Here is a 17,880-nt window from a genome sequence, read left to right on the forward strand (position 1 = left end):
GAGATCCAATCGGTGTCGAGGTCGGCAATCCGACAAGCTACGGATGTCGATGACGGGAGTTTCTCTGTCTCTAAGCATTTAGGATGCCGGCTTTGAATCATATGGTGACGTTTATGGAATGAAATGAGGAGGTTGAGCTGCGAAAAGCAATTGCGTGCTTGCGAGGACGAAGACGCGCGTGCCATCACACGCCTCGCTACCCTTCGAGTCATCCCGTCTCTCCTCTCCGGTACTTCCGATAGTGGAGACCGACAGAGTCGATCCATCTTGCCTCATGCAGTAGATTAGATCTGCTTATGGGCCAGTGTAGGGTCATCTACAAGTCCGACTCGAGGGTTCTGATGCCAATGATTTTCGTCGAAGATCGCCAGGCAGTCATACAAGTACATGTGCATCAGGCTTTTTTACGGAAAGATGCCAGGATTTTGGCTATACTGGTAAGAACAAGTATCTCGCTGCCCCTCAGGAAGGCAGGTGTGTCTGACCATAGAGGATACTAGGACTGACAGCGACTTCGTTCCAGCTCATTGGAGAGCAACAACTGAAGAAAAAGTCTGAGCGTCTATCAGACCAACCCACGAGAGCATAGGGTCTATAACCCGCGTCACATACGATGATTGCCTATCCAATCGTCATACCACCATTGACCCTCACATTCTGCCCATTAATCCACTGACCCTCCTCACTCGCCAAAAACACCACCACGCGAGCCACCTCCTCCGGCTTTCCCAAACGTCCTGCTGGGGCCAACCCACTCTGCATCTTCACGGCCTCCTCTGTCTTGCCCACAAAGTACGCATCCGTGCCGATTGGCCCCGGCGAGATCGTATTGACAGTGATCCCCCGCCGTCCAAGATCCTTGGCCAACACCCGCGACATCTGCTCCACAGCCCCCTTACTGGCAACATAAAGGAGGTAATTAGGAGTCACCATACTAAACCCTGTCAAGGACGACGAGAAAAAGACAACCCGGCCGCCGTCGGGGATATGACGCGCCGCCTCTTGGACCGTGAACAGCGGACCACGGACATTTGCCGCGAAGAGACGGTCGAAGGAGTCCTCGGTGATGGCTTCCAGGGCGCCATTTTGCCAGAAGAGTCCGGCGTTGAGGGCGAGGATGTCGACCTTGTTGAATCGGTGGAGGGTCTGTTGAATGAGGGAGTGGATGTCGGAGACTTTGGAGACGTCGGCTTGGACGGCGAGGGCGCGGTCGGCACCGATGGAGTTGACGACTTCTTCGGCGGCTGCCTTGGAGGAGATGTAGTTGACCACGACGCTGGCGCCTTCGCTGGCAAGGGCGAAGGCTGTGGCACGGCCGATGCCGCGGGATGCGCCGGTGACAATGGCGACTTTGCCTGTGAGACGGCCGGACATATTTAAGAAGTTGAACAGTTGAGATATGATAATCTGATGTGGGTTCTTTGACTACTTTCTTTGACTGGGGCTGTGTATACATGTACAAACGTGCCTGTATTTATACATGTGGGATGGCAACTGGTGTCTTCTCTCACGCTAAGGACTGATTGTCAACAGCAATAATCTCCTCATCTGGCATGGAGATAGTCAAAACATGCTGATGTCAACTTGCAGGGTTTCTCAGTCAGCACTCAGCCAAAAGCCAAGCTGAACGAGCCTGCTAACAACACTCAGCCAGCCATGCGGGTCCGAGAATAACACCCTGTAATTTCTCATTTGATCAATCTTCGGAGTATCTTGTTGTTAATTATTATCTGAGCTAAAATCTGACGTGATCTTTATGGATGCGGCCGACCCCTGCTAGTACATGGTGAGGGGACAGAGGGGTAGATATCAGACAATAGGCGGGGTTGGTCTAATTCAGTACGGATATGAAGGAGTATCTATTGTGAGTATGAGCTCCAGGTTACGCAACAGGCAGAAGATCAAATCAGACATCACTACTGCAAATATGGTCGACTTCACCCTCTCCAACTCCGAACAGCAAACAAGAGCGGCAGCGCGCAGCTTCGCCGCTACCCACTTATCTGGCGCTCAAGCAATATATGCTGAACTCCCAACACCCGAACAGCGATTTCAAAGTCTCCAACCCATCTATGCAGCCGCGGTCAAGGCTAATCTCATCAAGGCCCAGGTGCCGGCCCAAATCGGGGGCAGTAGTACGAATTTAGTCGAGGCTGCTATCCTAGTCGAGGAGTTCTACGCCGTCGAGGCATCCGCTTCATTAACCATTTTCGGAACCGGACTGGGCTTGACGCCTGTCGCGCTGGCTTATCGGCGTTCATTGCAGAAATTCCTGGATCCCTTTCTTGCATGCGAGGGTTCGCCGCTTGCTTCGTTGGTGTTTTCTGAGCCGGCTGGCGTGGTATGCTGTTTTCCACCCCTCTGTCGGGGACCTAGTATGCGTTGTGCTGATATGTCTCCAGGCGAACTGGTTGGAACCTGGAGCGCCTGGATTGCAAACAACAGCACGCCGCGAGGGAGACGAGTGGGTTCTCGATGGTGAAAAGATATGGGCGACCAACTCCGCCGGCTGGGACTTCCGAGGCGCCGATCTCAGTTGCGTGGTATGTCGCTGCGTTGATGAGGACGCGGTTGCGCAGGCATCCTGCCCCCAGGACCTTATCATGATTCTCCTGGTTACCCGGGAGAATATCAAGAGGAACGGACCGGACTGCTTCCGGGTACTCAAGCATGTTGAGACGGCGGGACACAAAGCGACCTCTGGTCCGCATATCAAAGTAGGGTTTGGGTCCTCTCTTTCCTGAGAATTACGCTTATCAGATCAGTACACGAACCTCCGGGTCCCAGTCGAAAACGTGCTCTGCTCGCCAGGCACCGGTGCTCCCATCGTGCTACACTCCTTTGAGATCTCGGGTACGTGTCGTCCATCAAGACAGACGCCAACTGACGTCCCCAGCAATGCTAGTAGGAGCAATGGGCGTCGGAGTCCAACGAGCCGTATTCGATGCCGCACTGGCATTTTCACGGGATCCACGCGGTGGCACCGTCCCCATCGCTCAGCGCCAGTCCGTTGCGGATCTTCTGATCAACATCAAAATGCGGACGGAGACCTCGCGGTACCTGACCTGGAAAGCTGCGCACTGTTTGACGTCGGGTCCGGGTGAGCATGCACAGCGGCGGGAGCATGCACTGCTGGCGAAGGTATATTGTTCCGATGCGGCGGTGCAGTCGTGTCTCGACGCTATCAATGCGGTGGGGGTGTAAGTATTCAATCTCGATGGTATCATTTGTATGAGCTCACCGTTTAAAGGTCGGCGTACAACGTTGAGACGCCGTTTGCTGCTCTGCTCGCCACTGCGCTGGTCCTGCCTATTTTTGACGGAGGGAATGTGGGAATCCGCCGGAGGGCGTTGCAGGATTTGTTCCTTGAAGAAGGATATCAGCCATGGGGAACGACTTTTGGATTTGATGACTAGATAGTCCTACATGTTGGCTCATGCCCGTGAAAGCATTCTTTGGTTCAGGCCGTTCAAAACTGCCAGAAAGATTACCCCTATTCCGTTGGCTCGCTAGCTTAATTTCGATAGTATCATTTCCCCTTTTTGGTCATCTGATTCTATTCATCTCCCCCTTGTTCCAGAATTTCCATGTCGTTTTGCCTTCAACACCCAGGTAAGAAATCTGTGGTCGTACACTTCGCATGATGATAGTACTCGGTGTCTAGGTACAGACTGATTGTATAAACCGGTCAAAACTAATGTTTAGCCCAAGTGAGGAAAGATTGCCGTCCAGCTTAGACTCGAATAGACATCAGCAGGCATCGCCCGGAAACAATAAAAGACCAGGAACAGAATCCCGAGCCGCGCAACAACGTAGCTCAGGAACAGGATGACCCCCGATATCCAGAAACCACAGGTGCCCTTCTCCGTACAACAACATATCGCACAGGCTATAGCACAACACTCACTATGATCCTCATCGTCTTCATCCCCCAATTTCTTCTTCAGCCAGAATGCAAGCATCGGGAGTAGCGAAGACGTCAGCATCAGTAACGAGAATGCTCGCCACATTGTCCTTGTCATCGGGGTAGGGAATTCCCAATTCCAGGCAATCAGATGCAGTCCGGCGAAAACAAACGCCGTTAAATAGAATGACACGGCAACTGACGCTGGGGACAGTCTCAGGATCTTGGGTGATCTACTAAACATATCCAAGAACGCTTCAGTGGCCAAAGCATTGATTTGATGGAAGCGTGGCTCTCCATCGCTTCCCAGAAATCGCTCCCTTCTCTTGATAACCTCTCGCATCTGTTTGGCCTTTTCCGGCGGACAGAGGAGGATGGTTGGCGTCTGGATATCAAATGGCTTATCCCACCAGAACCAGTACATGACGAAAGCACAGAAGATAAAGGCGAGGGTGGTCAGTTCGAGTTCGGTGATTGGGAGACCCGCACAAGCACGCGCAATGCTTTGGATCACTAGCCAGGTACACTGGAGGAGTGCGAAGAACTTGGTGAAGGCGTCCGATTTGGACCGGTCCTGGATATCGTCGATGGTGGTGATGGGGAGAGCCCTGTTCTTGGTGTCGGATGCGTCGGTGGCGGGAAATAAACCAAGTTCATCGAGACGTGCTGCCACAGGCAGGCCAGTCAGAATCATATTTACACTGTCTCCCTGGATGCAGCTGTTCGCTCACCGAGATCGCCTCCCTGCAACCGCCTAATTCGGAGTCGTGTCTTCTTCTCCCTATTGTCCAGCCCAATCAACCGCTCCTCCACTGAAGGGTCTCCCTTGTCAGCAGCAGCATCCTGAACGTGGCTTTCAGCGTTGATCTCCTGAGGAGCCATTGTATTCTCGGTTTCTGCTGCGGCATTGGTCGCAACAGAGGTCTCCCCTTCTTTAATCTCCTCCTCCTCTTCCGGAATCGCTATGGAAAACCCTCCCATGTTCGCATAGTAAGCATGAACGAGCGACCAATCCATGTGTTTATGCCGGTCGTAGAGCTCTTCCGCCTCGTGCCTCTGGTCTACAGAAATCATGACCCCTAATTCCGGTGCAATGGCCAAAACAAACATCCACCCAACTCTCTTCAGCCACTTCCGTCGCAGCTCCGGGGACGGCTTCGGGAGGGGGACCCCGAGGACTTTGACCCATTCTGTCGTGCCACGCTCCTTCTCGCTGGGAATATTGAGATGCATACATTTCCAGGTGCAGACCAGGAAGATTGCAAGACAGCTCCAGATGATTTCGGAGGTGCTGCGATGGTTGCTGGGGGAGATCCAGCCGACCAGCTCTTGGTCAGCCGTCGTGGTGTTTGTATGGGAATCGTTAGTCAGAGAGAGCGCTGCGGATGGAAAGAGGGACAGAATTAAGAAGAACATCCTATAAGATCTGTACTCAAAGAGGATCCCACAAGAAAAGAGAAGAAACAGGGACAGGGACAGTACAGGCTTTATGACCGCAGGTGTGCGTTCATCTTATTCTTCGCCCAACGCATCTCAGCCACACTGCCATGACTCGGTAAACCTCGTATTGCGATAGGTTGGTTACTACTCTGAATGCGAATGCGTACAGCTGCCAACTGGTGGCTGAGGCTGAGGTTCCTCGTGAATACGCCTCGCATTCCTATGCGCCAATCAGCGGCGCGGTGGATATCTGGGGCTGAGGGAGGTTAACCTCTAGGCTCATAAGGGGCTGAGAACATCCAGGCTAGTCTATGATTATACTCCATAAGCGAGGGATCGTATTCTGACATGATGTTGACCCCAGGATATGACCACGGTCCCGCAATTCCCGAAGACAGAGTCACGAAAGTTATGGTTCTGCATCCTGCTTGGCGAAGCTTCGTCCTGATGACATCAGAGAAAATGGTGGGGCGTTGATGTATCTCAGTCCTCACATACCAGCCTTTTTTGCGTTTCTTTTGGGTTGTTTCTGCTCCTACCATTGGTACTTGAACAGAATTGAATGGAGAGGTCCATCGCTTACGTGAAGATGCAGAGATATAGGTTGATTCTGCGATTGAGGCTCCTGGCTCTATGCGCCCAGCACTTAAACCTGTGGTTCTGGGGCAGATCCACAGTACCATGGTTGAGGTTCTTGATACCTATTTCCATAAACTTCAGCTACGAACGAATGACGATCCATCAATTCGGTTAGAACGGATATATGAACCTTCATGCGTGCCATCTCGTCGACTATGGCCAGATCACTCCTCCAACCCTGCATGAGATGGATCCCAGCACAGGCCCCAAGGAATTCGTTCTCTGCTTCGATGGCACTGGATATAAATTTCGCGGCAATGAGTCGGACAGCAATGTCCTCAAGATCTTTCGAGTGAGTGTCCCCGCCCAAAATCCTGAAAAGCATGGTAACAAGATGTAGATGCTGAACCGCCATGAACCCGGGCAATATCACTACTTCCAGCCCGGATTCGGCACATTCGTGAGCACCACCTGGCTGGCTCCTCGCGGCCGGGCCAACAGGGCCAAATCTGTATATCTGAAAGCGAAGGACGCTGCAATGGGCACTACCTTTGCCGAGCATGTCATGGGCGGGTATAGATTTCTCATGCGGTATTATAATCCAGGAGACCGGATCTACATGTTCGGGTTCAGCCGTGGGGCGTACGTGGCGCGCTTTCTGGCCGAGATGCTGGATTTGGTCGGTCTCGTTGAAACAGGAAACGAAGAGATGGCCGGATTTGCCTGGAAGACGTTTGCGCAATGGCAAAAGAAGCGAAATAACCGAGACATTGACGCGAAGAAGAAAGAGGAACTGTTCAACTATATCAAGGCGTTTCGGGAGACGTTCAGCCGGCCGGTCTCCCAGATCCGTTTCATCGGGTTATTCGACTCCATCAACAGTGTTCCCCGCTTCGAAAATACATTCATGCAGCGGAGTATGTTCCCGTATACCGCCCGCACGTCTGCAAAGATCATCCGCCATGCGGTGGGGATCGATGAGCGGCGGGCCAAGTTCCGCGACGATTTGGTCTCGAATGGCGAGCCCACGGCACGGTCTCGGAGAGCGCAAGTCCACCAGCGCCTGGAGAGACATCACGTTCATCTTCCGTACCAGCGGGGGATGCATCTTTTCCGGCGGCATCGGGCGAGTGGTGCTGAACCAGCCAGCCTTCCGCGTCCGGAATACTAGCTCTACCGTCCTTCGCAGCAACCCAGCGTCAGTGTGCGGAAGACGCATGCGGAGGCCCAGACAGATACTCAACAGCGGCAACCGTCTCCCACAAGTACGTCGGTGACGCATTCCCAGTTAGCTGACAGGGAGCATTATGCGCCAGATGTCTCCGACGGTAACTCCGCGTCCGCAGACAGCGACACAGAGCCCGATATCGAAGAAGTATGGTTCGCCGGCTGCCACGCGGATATCGGTGGTGGATTCCGATTAGGCAAAAATGAAGACTGGGCCCTGAGCCATGTCCCACTCATCTGGATGGTCCAGGAAGCGCAGCGCGCAGGCCTCCGGTTCGACGCGGAGAAACTGAAGCAATTCAACTGCTACGACCACTCGCACCCCACCGACGGAACCCCAACTCTAGCCCCAGAAACACTGCAGAGTGACCAAACAGGCGAAAAGGCAGCAGACGACGCCTCCCGCTTCGAGTACGCGCTCTGGAGCGCAAGCACACATGGCCGCATCCACGATTGTCTCCAGTATGGCAGCGGCCTTCCCTGGACGACGGTCCTCTTTTGGCGGGCGATGGAGTATCTCCCCTTCCGTCGGATGAACTTGCAGGATGACGGTTCGTGGAAGCCGGTTCGGTGGCCGTTGCCCCTAGGTGAAGTGCGTGATATTCCCGCCAACGCAAAGATTCATGTTTCCGCTATTCGGCGTATGAGGGCCGATCCGGATTATCGGCCGGGGAATCTGATCGAGGGAGGCGGGGGTAGAGGGAAGAGGCGAGTCCCCGCCCACCGGGGAATCGGGGAGTGGGAGGTCTGTGACCATCCTGGGTCTCCAGTGCATGAGACTTATCGTCGTCGGCGGACGGCGACGGCGAAGGAGACGCGTGATCTGCAGACTGATAGTTAGGCCATGCGTCACAGATTCTATAGGTGTACATCACTCTGGATCATAGAGCAGTGGAAGGTGGAATAGAGCAATGAAGATGGAAGGTTCCATGAGCTCTTCATCATACGGGGTTTTGTGGGCATAATTCCATATCTGCTTTGTGCAATTCATGCTTGATCGTCTTTGCCACCGCTTCCAGCAGCCACTGCGCCTCGGTCTGGCCGCTGAGCAGTGGACTACTTGGCTGTACCAAACTCTGCAATCCTCGATTGTGTTTCTGACCAGACGCCGCGGAAGAAGTACCGCTTTCCTCGCGGGCTGGCCCATGGCCCTTCTCCCCATCACTGTCTCCCCAGTCGCTCGACAAAGATCCATCAAGAATGGCCCCGAGCGGACCGCTCCGGTTGATCAGTCTCAGGTAATGGTCCCACTCGTCCTGGCTGAATTCCTTTTCTTCGCCAGACACAGCCAGTTCGATCAATCGATGGAGATTGCTGAACAGAGCGCAGTGGTAGCTACGTAAGTCTCCCCAGGAGGCATCATCTGCATGCGCAGAGCCGGAATGCTGGCCAGGAGATGATACCACCTCGGACTGTCCGCCATGACCATCTGCCAACGGTGCCCCCCGTATCAGACACTTGATGAAAGCATTGAGACGGCCACGGGTCGATTTCTCCTCCGGAAACACGGTCGCTTTACCGAGGAAGATGATACATTCCCGCACACCATGGACAACCGTGTCTCCCAGGGTCGAGATGAGGATCGTGAGCGTGGGAACCGCGAGCAGAGACCAGAAGACAAAGAATGGGACGCCCCAGGCGCTGACTGGATAGATATCCCCGTACCCGATGGTCGACAGGCTCGTGAAGCTGAAATACAGGGCCTCGAAGTAGGTCCAGTTCTGGCTGGACTCCGATTTCCAGAAGGCGGCTGCTCCAACCAGCCACATTACCATCCAGACGGTGAAGGAGATGAGGAAAGACATCCAGCGACGCTGAAGGGTGGCGATGCGTTTGACGGTGCGCAGGAACATCATCTCCTTTCTCACCCTGTCCCGCTCGGATTCTTTGTCCGCTTGGTCTAGGTGCGGGATGTACCTGTACAGGCGGCTTTGCGAGTCCGAGGCGTGTCGGGCCATGGTGTGGAAAGTGACGGTCATTATCCCGTGGCCCATTGTTTGCTTTCCCTTTTCCAGCATCAGGGCGCGTATCAATCCGATCATCATTCCCAGGATCAGGATCCCCCCTATGGCGAAAGGGAAAAGCAGGCTTCGGCCCAGATGGGAGGAAGGCGCCAGATTCCCGATGCCGATCGTCAGAAGGGTGAAGTCGGCCCAGTAGAGGGCATCGAGGAAGCGCCAGCCCTCGATCCTCGAGTAGACTGCCGCTCCTCCCAGGAGGTAGATGAAGAAGATGATTGTCTGTAGCATGAGGGTCCGCTGACTCGGCGAGAGCTTGAATTCCTTGGCGTAGTATCCACGGGAGGCACCGTAGTAGGTGATCCCAAGCAGGGTCGGAATCACGAAATACAGTCCTGCTGCGAAGGCACCATAGTAGTATGCCTGCGACAGATGGAAGCCGGGTCTGCCCGGGCCCGCCTGCGTACAGCGGAAAACGATCAGGAGCGCAATCATCATGATGGCGAACGTGTACCACGCCACGATGACTACCGGCTGGGCCACAGAAAAGCGGATGCGCCGACCCATGTTCATCAGCAGGAGGAAGTTAGCCACCAGGGCGAGGAATAGCGATATCGCATTGACTGCTACTTCCCTAGGCGGTGTCAGTATCTGTCGCTCGACGAAGCCAGAGATGCCGTACCATGTAGGATCCTCGACACTGATCTGACGCAATGACCCATCGGCAGTGTATGACCTCCATTGTTCAGTCAGCGAGCAAATACTGAAAGAACTCGCCAGTGGCCCCAGAGTTGCCTATACAGACGTTCAGCATGTATCCAGCGACACCCAAGGTCTCGGATCCACCGCGTACTGCAATCAAGGGGAACGCCGTGCTCAAGAACCACCATTTGGCATGTTGACTTGAAGGACTGGCTGCTTGGCTTGCCCACTTTCTTCCTGATTGATTCCCTCGAAGCAGTCGATTGAAAACTGGAGCAACCTGCGAGATAGGGCCATTGAGCTCCGGGTCGTTCATTCTTTTCAGAATATGATCCGGGAAGGGAGAAGTGTGTTATTCATAGATAGACCGTTTAAGTAACAATAATGATGGTGATTGATTCGTTGTATTCTTGATTGGAGATGGTGATGTCATTATATGGGTAAGTTGCCGAAGAAATCATACAGATGACAGATGACTTTACATGATAACTAGTATATTACTTCCTGTGAGAATTCCATGTCTACTAGCTTGCTGAAGGATACAGAAGAATGGTGGTAAAGACTATGTAGCTATACATAGTTAGCAAAGGATATAGTGCAAGGAAGTTAGGGCACCAGAAACAGGTTTCAGCGATGATGTACATATGACACATAACTCTAATTATAAACTGATCCTTTCCCAAAACTCGGTCCGATCCCCAAACCCGGCGCCATGGACCGGACAATCTGTCGTAAAAGGTCTGTAACATCCTTGACGTGCCGTGTTTCCCGACGCAGGAACCACGTCCGAATAGCATCGGCCAGCGACGTGTCACCGCACTTGTCAGCCAGCGCGCATAAACATTCCAGATCGTCTAACAGCTGTTTCTTTATGTGCAGAGCCTCTTTGCGAGGATACTGGCTTAATAGGTTTGGACCACTCAATGTCGCTGGCCTTGATTGCTCAGGATCTCGGAAATGACTTTGCTCATTCTGCCTGTGTGATTGCAAGTAAGACTACAGCTTGCATTCTGGTCGTTTAGTTCTTGTAACGGAAGAGATGAAAGTAGTTATGGATATCTATAGTTTGTCACTTCACTCTGATATCTGCACACAAGTCAAGAAGAGCCATATACCATGATAGAGGGCCTGATATTGCTCCACCATTGCCTGTCCATGGTAGGTTCAATTACCCAGCCGGTGCAAGATGATACAGTATTGGATTTGCTTAATCTAGTGTCTGACTACAATGAATACTATCCTGTATTTGCTCAAATATACGCCCTATATGTGCTAGCTCCCTGCGTCATGTTCCCTATATCTGCGTCTGTTCGGTTGGCACACTGCTGTCGCTGGGATGCAAGCAGAACCAACATCCTCCGCCGAGTCATGCGATGTTCGCTGCTATGAGTGCCTCTCGGACAGCATCCCCCAGGCCCTATCCAGGAAACCACCCCTCGGAGGCGCGTCTCTCCTGTCCCGAAGCCGTTTCCGCGACTGGACCGGCGTCTGCGCGCTCGGCTGCTCCCTGCGCAACCACGGTCTGAATCCCAGCTTGCGGCGGCACAGAGGGCAACTGTCCGCACCCCGGCCCATCCAGTCACTAATGCAGGGCGAGTGGAAATAATGGGTGCAGGACAGCTGGCGGTACGGGGTATCTGGTCCCAGGTCTTCCAGGCAGAATAGGCATGTTTCCGGTAGGCTTTCTGGACACCGTCAGCAACGACCGGGGGCTAGGCTAGGATAGACGACATGCTCACCGGGCGGTGGTGCACGGTTTTCGATGGAGCTGGCGGTGATTTTCTCCCTCATTGTTTGTGTGGACGTCTTCCGATCACCAGTCGGATGGATGGTGTGTCGCTGGCCATGAGCATGGAGGTGATGTAGCGCACCTGGGTATAAATCTGTTGCCCCGACGTAGACCGAACGTGGCGAACCACAAACCAGACACTATTGTTCATGCAATTGTCTTGCTTTCTTTCTTGTAATGGTGAACTTCATTTGCATCCTTCTTCATATCACAGCGCCAGCAAATAGGATAGTGTGGAGTGGCTGTGGGGAAACAAGCTTTGGTGGCAAGGCATCTCCCTAGCCTATCCGGATGACAAGAGATCCGCCACCTGCTAAATTCTATGCAATTGGCGAATGGGATGCCGTCAATTGTTCTGATATCTTGCTTTGGTGCGTGTGGATGTTGTATCAGTGACGTGAGGCTCATCTCTGTCAAGCTTTCCTCGCCCAATAGAAGAATTCAGCCCAACGTGGGAGGGGGATACATGGGTACTTCATATTATAATATATATAATATAATGTGATTTTTAAGGTATTACAGCAGGTTCTACGGAGATTTTATCCTCTGTTACATACAGGTGATGTCACTTAGCAATCAACCACCGATGGCGATGCCGGAACCAAGCTTAGTTGCAGGATAATCATGCAGCTCAAAGGCGCCTCTGGCCTTGGAGGATTCTCTCACATGCTTCCAATGCGCCCGTCACGGTGAAACTGATCAGAGGCGACAAGGCATACTGGCTCTGCGGAGACAAAGAAGCTGTCAGTCGCGGCTGCATCGCCCGCCGCAGAACGAGGGTTCGGCTCCTTACCGTGAGAGCTTTGATGACGATGAGTCTTTCCGTCTCTGAGACGTGCGCAAGTTCCGCGAGCCCCGAAATGACAAGCGAGGGTGGCCCAGTAGGCATCAGCATCATCGTGAACCAGAGTATCGGATCGTCCCCGAGCAGGCTCGTCCGGCTGGCCACCAAGTATACGAGCGGAATGCTCATGCTGCCACTGTCAATATAACAGTCCGAGGGGTTTGTCACCCGGCGGCGAGGGAATGAGAGGACGTACGCTGGCCATAGAATAAAACGGACGACAAACACAAAACCAACCGCACTCCACGGTATCCGGCCGGTCCCCTCTCCGCGGCGGATTTTCTCGAAGCTGACGCCGAGTTTGCTGCCGACGGTGAAGAGTTGCAGGGTGATGAAGAGCTTGCCGAGGTTCTTCACGCTTGAAACCAACCATGCGTTAAATATTCCGCCTTCTTCATACGGATCGAAGAAGGCTCTGTGTAGGGGTGGCGTCAGCCCCAAGAGGCCCCCAATCAACATCGCCAGAGCTGCATCGAGGATGTACGGAGAATCAAAGGACAGCGCCTCTTCCTGGACGCGGTCGGGTAGCATGGCCAACAGACGGCTGAACGTGCCCTTGACCTGCCTCCACATGCTGGATTTGGTGCGATGCATGGATCCGGGCAGCAAGGGAGTATGCTCATCTGTGTGAGCTACATCGGCATGATCTGACTGATTGTCCGCGGTGTCAGGACGGTTGTCTTCTGGCGAGGAGTCCCCCCTTCCCTTTTCTGCTCGGAGGAGTAGTTTTGGCCCGATAGAATAAGTCAAAATCTTATTGATCACGGCACAGATGAGCAGGTAGCTCTGCGATCTGCTGACCGCATCCGACATATTTTCACCGGGGCCGAGAAGCCCCCTCAGGCTCCCCGCGCTCTGCAGCGCTTTAATAAGCAGGAGTGGTAGCGCGGTCGTGTTGTTAAAGGCACATGCTGGCGTGACCCAGAGCGGTAGCCTGAGCAGCCTTCTACCCACTTCGCCAATACCCAATGAGATGAGGATGGCAGCGATGCTCCAGACTAGTTACTGTTAGCAGGTAGGGAAATAGTTGCTGGCTGGCTGGCTGGCTGGCTTGCGTACAGAGAACTGGCACGTAGTTCAGAATACTGGATGCATGGAGGTGAGATCCCAGGTTGATGATCATCAGCGCCGGAAAAAACAGCTTGATCCCCACCCCGGACATGTCCTTGATGGACGACTCGCGGACCATTCCCATATGGCGAGCAGCCACGCCATAAGACAGTGTCAGGAGCACCGAGATGCACGCCTGCAAGGCGCCAAGGAAAGACGTTCCTAGCTTGTGTAGCGGCATGACTTCTCCAGACAACAGCCATAACAGAGAAGAAGGAGCATGGTGTAACAGAGCGATTGGCTCGAGAAAAGGGGCGGCCGCCCACCATTTTGAAGCCTTCAGTGGCAACCAAGCAGGACTTGATCACCTCGTCTGATTTCAAGAAACTGGAAACTGGAAACTGGAAAACAACCAAGCAGTATACTGACGTGTATCCTCCTGCTCACGCTATCCCTCCGTCACGATGACTTCATCCCTCCTCTGGGCCTTCCCTTCTGCATCTTATATAAGACCTGGGGTGAATGCCCTCTGTACCACCGCTTGTTTATTTCTCCAACAATAGTTCCTTGTTCTCTAAGCCACTCTAAGCCATTATATGCTGTAGGTACAGGAGAAATGAGTAGTGTCCAAAATAACCGACCAACCCGGCGTCTTCGGGAAGCCTTGAAGCAAGGTATGTCCACGCCGCCCTTTGCTGGAATCCTCTAACACGGATACCAGGGAGATGCCTCATCGGACCCGGGGTCTTTGATGGGATCTCAACACGCGTTGCAAACGAGATCGGGTTCGACTTTCTGTACCTGGCTGGCAGCGGGTCCACGGGCTCGTACTGTGCCGAACCCGACCTCTCTGTCATGACCCAGACTGAGTTCTTCCAGCTGGGGCTCATGGTCGCGCTGCATACAGAGCTACCCATCATCGCCGATGCGGATACAGGTTTTGGCGGGCCACTCAACATTGCTCGCACCGTGCGACTGTACGAGCACGCGGGAATCGCGGGACTTCACATTGAAGACCAGGTATGTCAATTGTCCCCCGATTCTCATGCACCTTGTCCGTACTGACTGCAATCACACAAGGTCTTTCCCAAGCGGTGTGGCCAGCTCCAAGGTAAAGACGTCGTGGACCTGGAAGTCTTCATTGAACGTGTTCGCAGCGCGGTCGAGGCGCGCCAGGATCCGGACTTTGTCATCATCGCGCGGACGGATGCGCGGCAGGCCAAGAAGTTTGGCGGTCCAAAAGCCGGAGCGGAGGCCTTCCACGAAGGAATCAAGCGGCTCAAGGCTGCTGCTGCTGCGGGGGCCGATATGGTCTTCATGGAATCCCCGCGCACCGAGGAGGAGTGTCGGACCCTGGTCAAGGAGATGGGAGACGTTCCCGTTCTGATCAATGTCCTTCCCAACGTGAGGATGTCCCCGATTGAGAGAATACGCAGCGACGTACCGTATTGACAGATGTACAGGGTCTCACGCCCAACTTCAAGACATCAGATTGCGATCGGCTGGGCTTTCGGGCTGCGATCTACCCATGCACTGGTTTTATTCCTGCGATGCTGGCCATGCAACGGTCATATGGTGCTCTGAAGACCACAGGGACGGATCTTGAAGCGTGCGAGGGACATACGATTAAGGATTTCTTTGACCAGCTTGGATTGGACGAGGCGTGGAAGTTTGATGCTAGAATTAGCGAGTTTAGCGAGAAAGAAACCGGGAAGAAAGGAGATCAGGAGGAGAGTTGACGGGGCATTCCATCTAGACTATCTCCTTGCTTTCTAATAATGCATATCAGCTGGTGGCAGACTTATACATCAATTCTTTTACACCGGCTCTCTTTTCTTCTTGGGCGCATCTCCAGCATAGTCACCTTATCCCACTATCGGGAATCCTCGTTTTCACGCAATGACGGGTTCAAGAACAGTGATGGTGACTCTTACTATCCTTCGGCTGAGTAGAACGAAGCTGCACCAGGATTACCCCAGCTTCGCTTATCTGCGCGGCGCCGTGGACAGAAGCGGAAGAATAGAAAGTCTCCGATGCTATTCGGAAACGATTATCAATCCTTACCAATCCGGCAATCCTCCATTTCTCTCTTCGTAAGTGATCACTCGATATCTTCTCACAGATGATATAAATCTCGCGACTTTCCGGCCAGGATATGCAACAAATCTCCACACTCCTCTTCTGTGAGATGACTTCGAGCTACCGCCTGTCACCGGTGTGCTTATACAAGTCCGTCAATCGTCTCCTGACCATGGAATACAACGTTCTTATCACTGGTGGCTCAGGCTACCTGGGAGGCATGCTCTTGAACCAGTTGAAGAGCGCAGACCTCCCCAGATACCACAAACTGTTTGCATTCGTGCGAACAGTCGCCCAGGCCGAGGCTGTGAAGCAGTACTCCGCCGAACCCCTGGAGTTTGATATGCAGGACGAGGCCAGCGTGCGCGACAGCATCTTGAAAAACAAAATCAATGTCATCTTCTTTCTGGTCGATGCAATCAGCTCGAGCCGACAAGAGTCCTTCATCAAGGCGTTGGCCGAACTGAGCAGGACAACTGGACAGGATGTGCATTTTCTTCATGTAAGTTCCCCCCCTGGGGTACGTACATTTCCCAGCTGCTGACTCCTTACTGCGAGATCTAGACCAGTGGAGCGAAGGCGTTCTCCAACCATGCCGGGGCTCCAATAGATCATCTCCTTTTCGACGATGACCCCAACCTATATGAGATTCAGAAAGCTCAGCGGTCCTCTCTCCCGCTCATGCAACAGGTTAGTCCGATACGTCATCAGACTTCGTCGCTCTCATCAAGTCTAGGCCGTGGAAACAAACAATTGGATCATAGAGCTGAGCGAATCTCTCGGTGTGAAAAGTTACATATTCTCCCCCTGCATGGTTTGTAAGTATATTGCGCGTTACCAGCACAACCACGGACTGAGCATCAACACAGATGGTAAAGGAGAAGGATTCAGAAACCAGGTATCGATCCAAACAGCTGCTATTGTGAGAGCAGCTAAAGCGACTGGCCGGCTTTACAATCTCAATGAAAGAGACCACTGGGTGAGTAATCTCTCCATGCAAGAGCATCCAATCCTAATTGCCGGTGGACTAGTCTTGGCCGGTCTGCCATTTGCTCGACAACACCATGTTGTACATCGAGATACTGCGGAAGATACTGTCATATGATGCTATTCCCCATGGTCGAAATGGATACTACCTCCCGTCCAGTGGCCGGGTTGCTTGGAAAGACGTATACGCATCCATTGCCACTGCTCTTTTCAAAAGAGGTCTGCTCAAGGATAGTGCTGTCCATCCAGCCGACGATGGCATCCTAGCTACTATGGCTGCAGCGCTCGACTCGCCGAAAGAAATGGTATTGCTCCAGCTGGGGGGCGAGTAAGTGAATCTCCTTCCTTGATACCATCTACGGAGCAACAGGAGTAACTTCTTCTCCCAAATAGATGTCTTTTCACAGCAAGCAATAGCCTCAGGATTGGTTGGAAGCCTTTGTTCCCTCCTGAGCACATCCTCGATGTCCTCAATCAAGAAGTCGACCTCATTCTTGCAAACGATGCTGAGAAATCTCGGAGAGAAAAGCGCTAAGCAGCCCTTAAATCTCTGCTAGAGTCTTTGGGAGGTGCCCATTTGAACGTCCTAATCCAAACGATCGTGTCGAGATTCAAATTTATCGCGGAGTCCACGGACCATTCTCTCAGTAGTTCGAAAGCTTTCTCAATTTGGCATAGGATTGTTCTGGCTTTTAAAGTGAATCAGCCAATCGAACTAGTAACGCCTTCCCAGGAATTCAGCAAGAGGTTCAAAGCCGCCAGAAATGAAGACTGTAGGGAATCCATAAGAAGAATTAGAAATAGAAGGTCTGTCTATTCATTCACTTCCTACATTTTGAACCTAAGTGTCCATCCTCTCATCATGGACGAAGCTAGAAGACAGCCCACATCTAGGAAAAGCCTCACGGCACCAATGCATGATAATGATGATATATCCATATCTCGAAATGATATCCTTCTTGTCATACAAGTTGATTGTGACAAAGAGACCCGTAGTTTACGATATTGGATGATTAATAAGCAAGTTCAGCAGAAGCAACAGTATGAGTCACAGAAAAATGCCTAGACCGAGGCAAGGGCAGGAGCAGCTGATAATTCCCTCCGTGCAGCTAAGGATGCTCAGATCCATTCCAGACGGAGTTGCCATCTGGAATTTCAGCAAGGCAATTGGTGAGCTGGGAGCAGATATTCAACGACCATCGATAGGTCAAATCCATATATAAACTAGGCAAGTCCGAGACGAAATTCCAGTCAGGTTTACTTCCTGCAACTTTGCTAACTCTGGTCTGCCGGCGCTGTATTGTGAATAGAAGGTAGCAAT

The 17,880-nt window shown here is 52.7% G+C and overlaps 8 protein-coding genes across 8 annotated transcripts; 4 read left to right on the forward strand and 4 right to left on the reverse strand.

Moving 5' to 3' along the window:
• Positions 1-621: 621 nt before the first annotated feature.
• CDV56_106611 (uncharacterized protein) lies at positions 622-1,374 on the reverse strand (the record flags this gene model as incomplete). Its single annotated transcript, XM_026760230.1, has 1 exon — positions 622-1,374. One exon carries the CDS (start codon positions 1,372-1,374, stop codon positions 622-624), a length of 753 nt encoding a protein of 250 aa, XP_026614458.1.
• Positions 1,375-1,927: 553 nt separating this feature from the next.
• Positions 1,928-3,416, forward strand: CDV56_106688 (acyl-CoA dehydrogenase family protein; the record flags this gene model as incomplete). Its single annotated transcript, XM_026760307.1, has 5 exons — positions 1,928-2,341; positions 2,403-2,717; positions 2,766-2,853; positions 2,906-3,200; positions 3,251-3,416. 5 exons carry the CDS (start codon positions 1,928-1,930, stop codon positions 3,414-3,416), a joined length of 1,278 nt encoding a protein of 425 aa, XP_026614459.1.
• Positions 3,417-3,701: 285 nt separating this feature from the next.
• CDV56_106782 (uncharacterized protein) lies at positions 3,702-5,320 on the reverse strand (the record flags this gene model as incomplete). The annotated part of the gene is made up of 2 exons (XM_026760401.1): positions 3,702-4,570; positions 4,636-5,320. 2 exons carry the CDS (start codon positions 5,318-5,320, stop codon positions 3,702-3,704), a joined length of 1,554 nt encoding a protein of 517 aa, XP_026614460.1.
• Positions 5,321-6,170: 850 nt separating this feature from the next.
• Positions 6,171-7,991, forward strand: CDV56_106915 (T6SS phospholipase effector Tle1-like catalytic domain-containing protein; the record flags this gene model as incomplete). The annotated part of the gene is made up of 3 exons (XM_026760534.1): positions 6,171-6,275; positions 6,324-6,974; positions 7,113-7,991. The coding sequence occupies 3 exons, from the start codon at positions 6,171-6,173 to the stop codon at positions 7,989-7,991; spliced, it is 1,635 nt and encodes a 544-aa protein (XP_026614461.1).
• A 100-nt stretch (positions 7,992-8,091) lies between these two features.
• Positions 8,092-10,126, reverse strand: CDV56_107019 (potassium channel family protein; the record flags this gene model as incomplete). Its single annotated transcript, XM_026760638.1, has 2 exons — positions 8,092-9,903; positions 9,962-10,126. 2 exons carry the CDS (start codon positions 10,124-10,126, stop codon positions 8,092-8,094), a joined length of 1,977 nt encoding a protein of 658 aa, XP_026614462.1.
• Positions 10,127-11,193: 1,067 nt separating this feature from the next.
• Positions 11,194-13,734, reverse strand: CDV56_107156 (Auxin Efflux Carrier superfamily; the record flags this gene model as incomplete). The annotated part of the gene is made up of 4 exons (XM_026760775.1): positions 11,194-11,495; positions 11,550-11,681; positions 12,266-13,441; positions 13,503-13,734. The coding sequence occupies 4 exons, from the start codon at positions 13,732-13,734 to the stop codon at positions 11,194-11,196; spliced, it is 1,842 nt and encodes a 613-aa protein (XP_026614463.1).
• Positions 13,735-14,109: 375 nt separating this feature from the next.
• Positions 14,110-15,232, forward strand: CDV56_107292 (isocitrate lyase/PEP mutase family protein; the record flags this gene model as incomplete). Its single annotated transcript, XM_026760911.1, has 4 exons — positions 14,110-14,167; positions 14,215-14,513; positions 14,574-14,897; positions 14,957-15,232. 4 exons carry the CDS (start codon positions 14,110-14,112, stop codon positions 15,230-15,232), a joined length of 957 nt encoding a protein of 318 aa, XP_026614464.1.
• A 512-nt stretch (positions 15,233-15,744) lies between these two features.
• On the forward strand, positions 15,745-17,094 carry CDV56_107378 (uncharacterized protein; the record flags this gene model as incomplete). Its single annotated transcript, XM_026760997.1, has 6 exons — positions 15,745-16,074; positions 16,137-16,262; positions 16,309-16,444; positions 16,505-16,551; positions 16,604-16,887; positions 16,953-17,094. 6 exons carry the CDS (start codon positions 15,745-15,747, stop codon positions 17,092-17,094), a joined length of 1,065 nt encoding a protein of 354 aa, XP_026614465.1.
• Positions 17,095-17,880: the final 786 nt, after the last annotated feature.

Source organism: Aspergillus thermomutatus (assembly GCF_002237265.1).
Source record: "Aspergillus thermomutatus strain HMR AF 39 chromosome Unknown NODE_94, whole genome shotgun sequence".
Lineage (NCBI taxonomy): Eukaryota > Fungi > Ascomycota > Eurotiomycetes > Eurotiales > Aspergillaceae > Aspergillus > Aspergillus thermomutatus.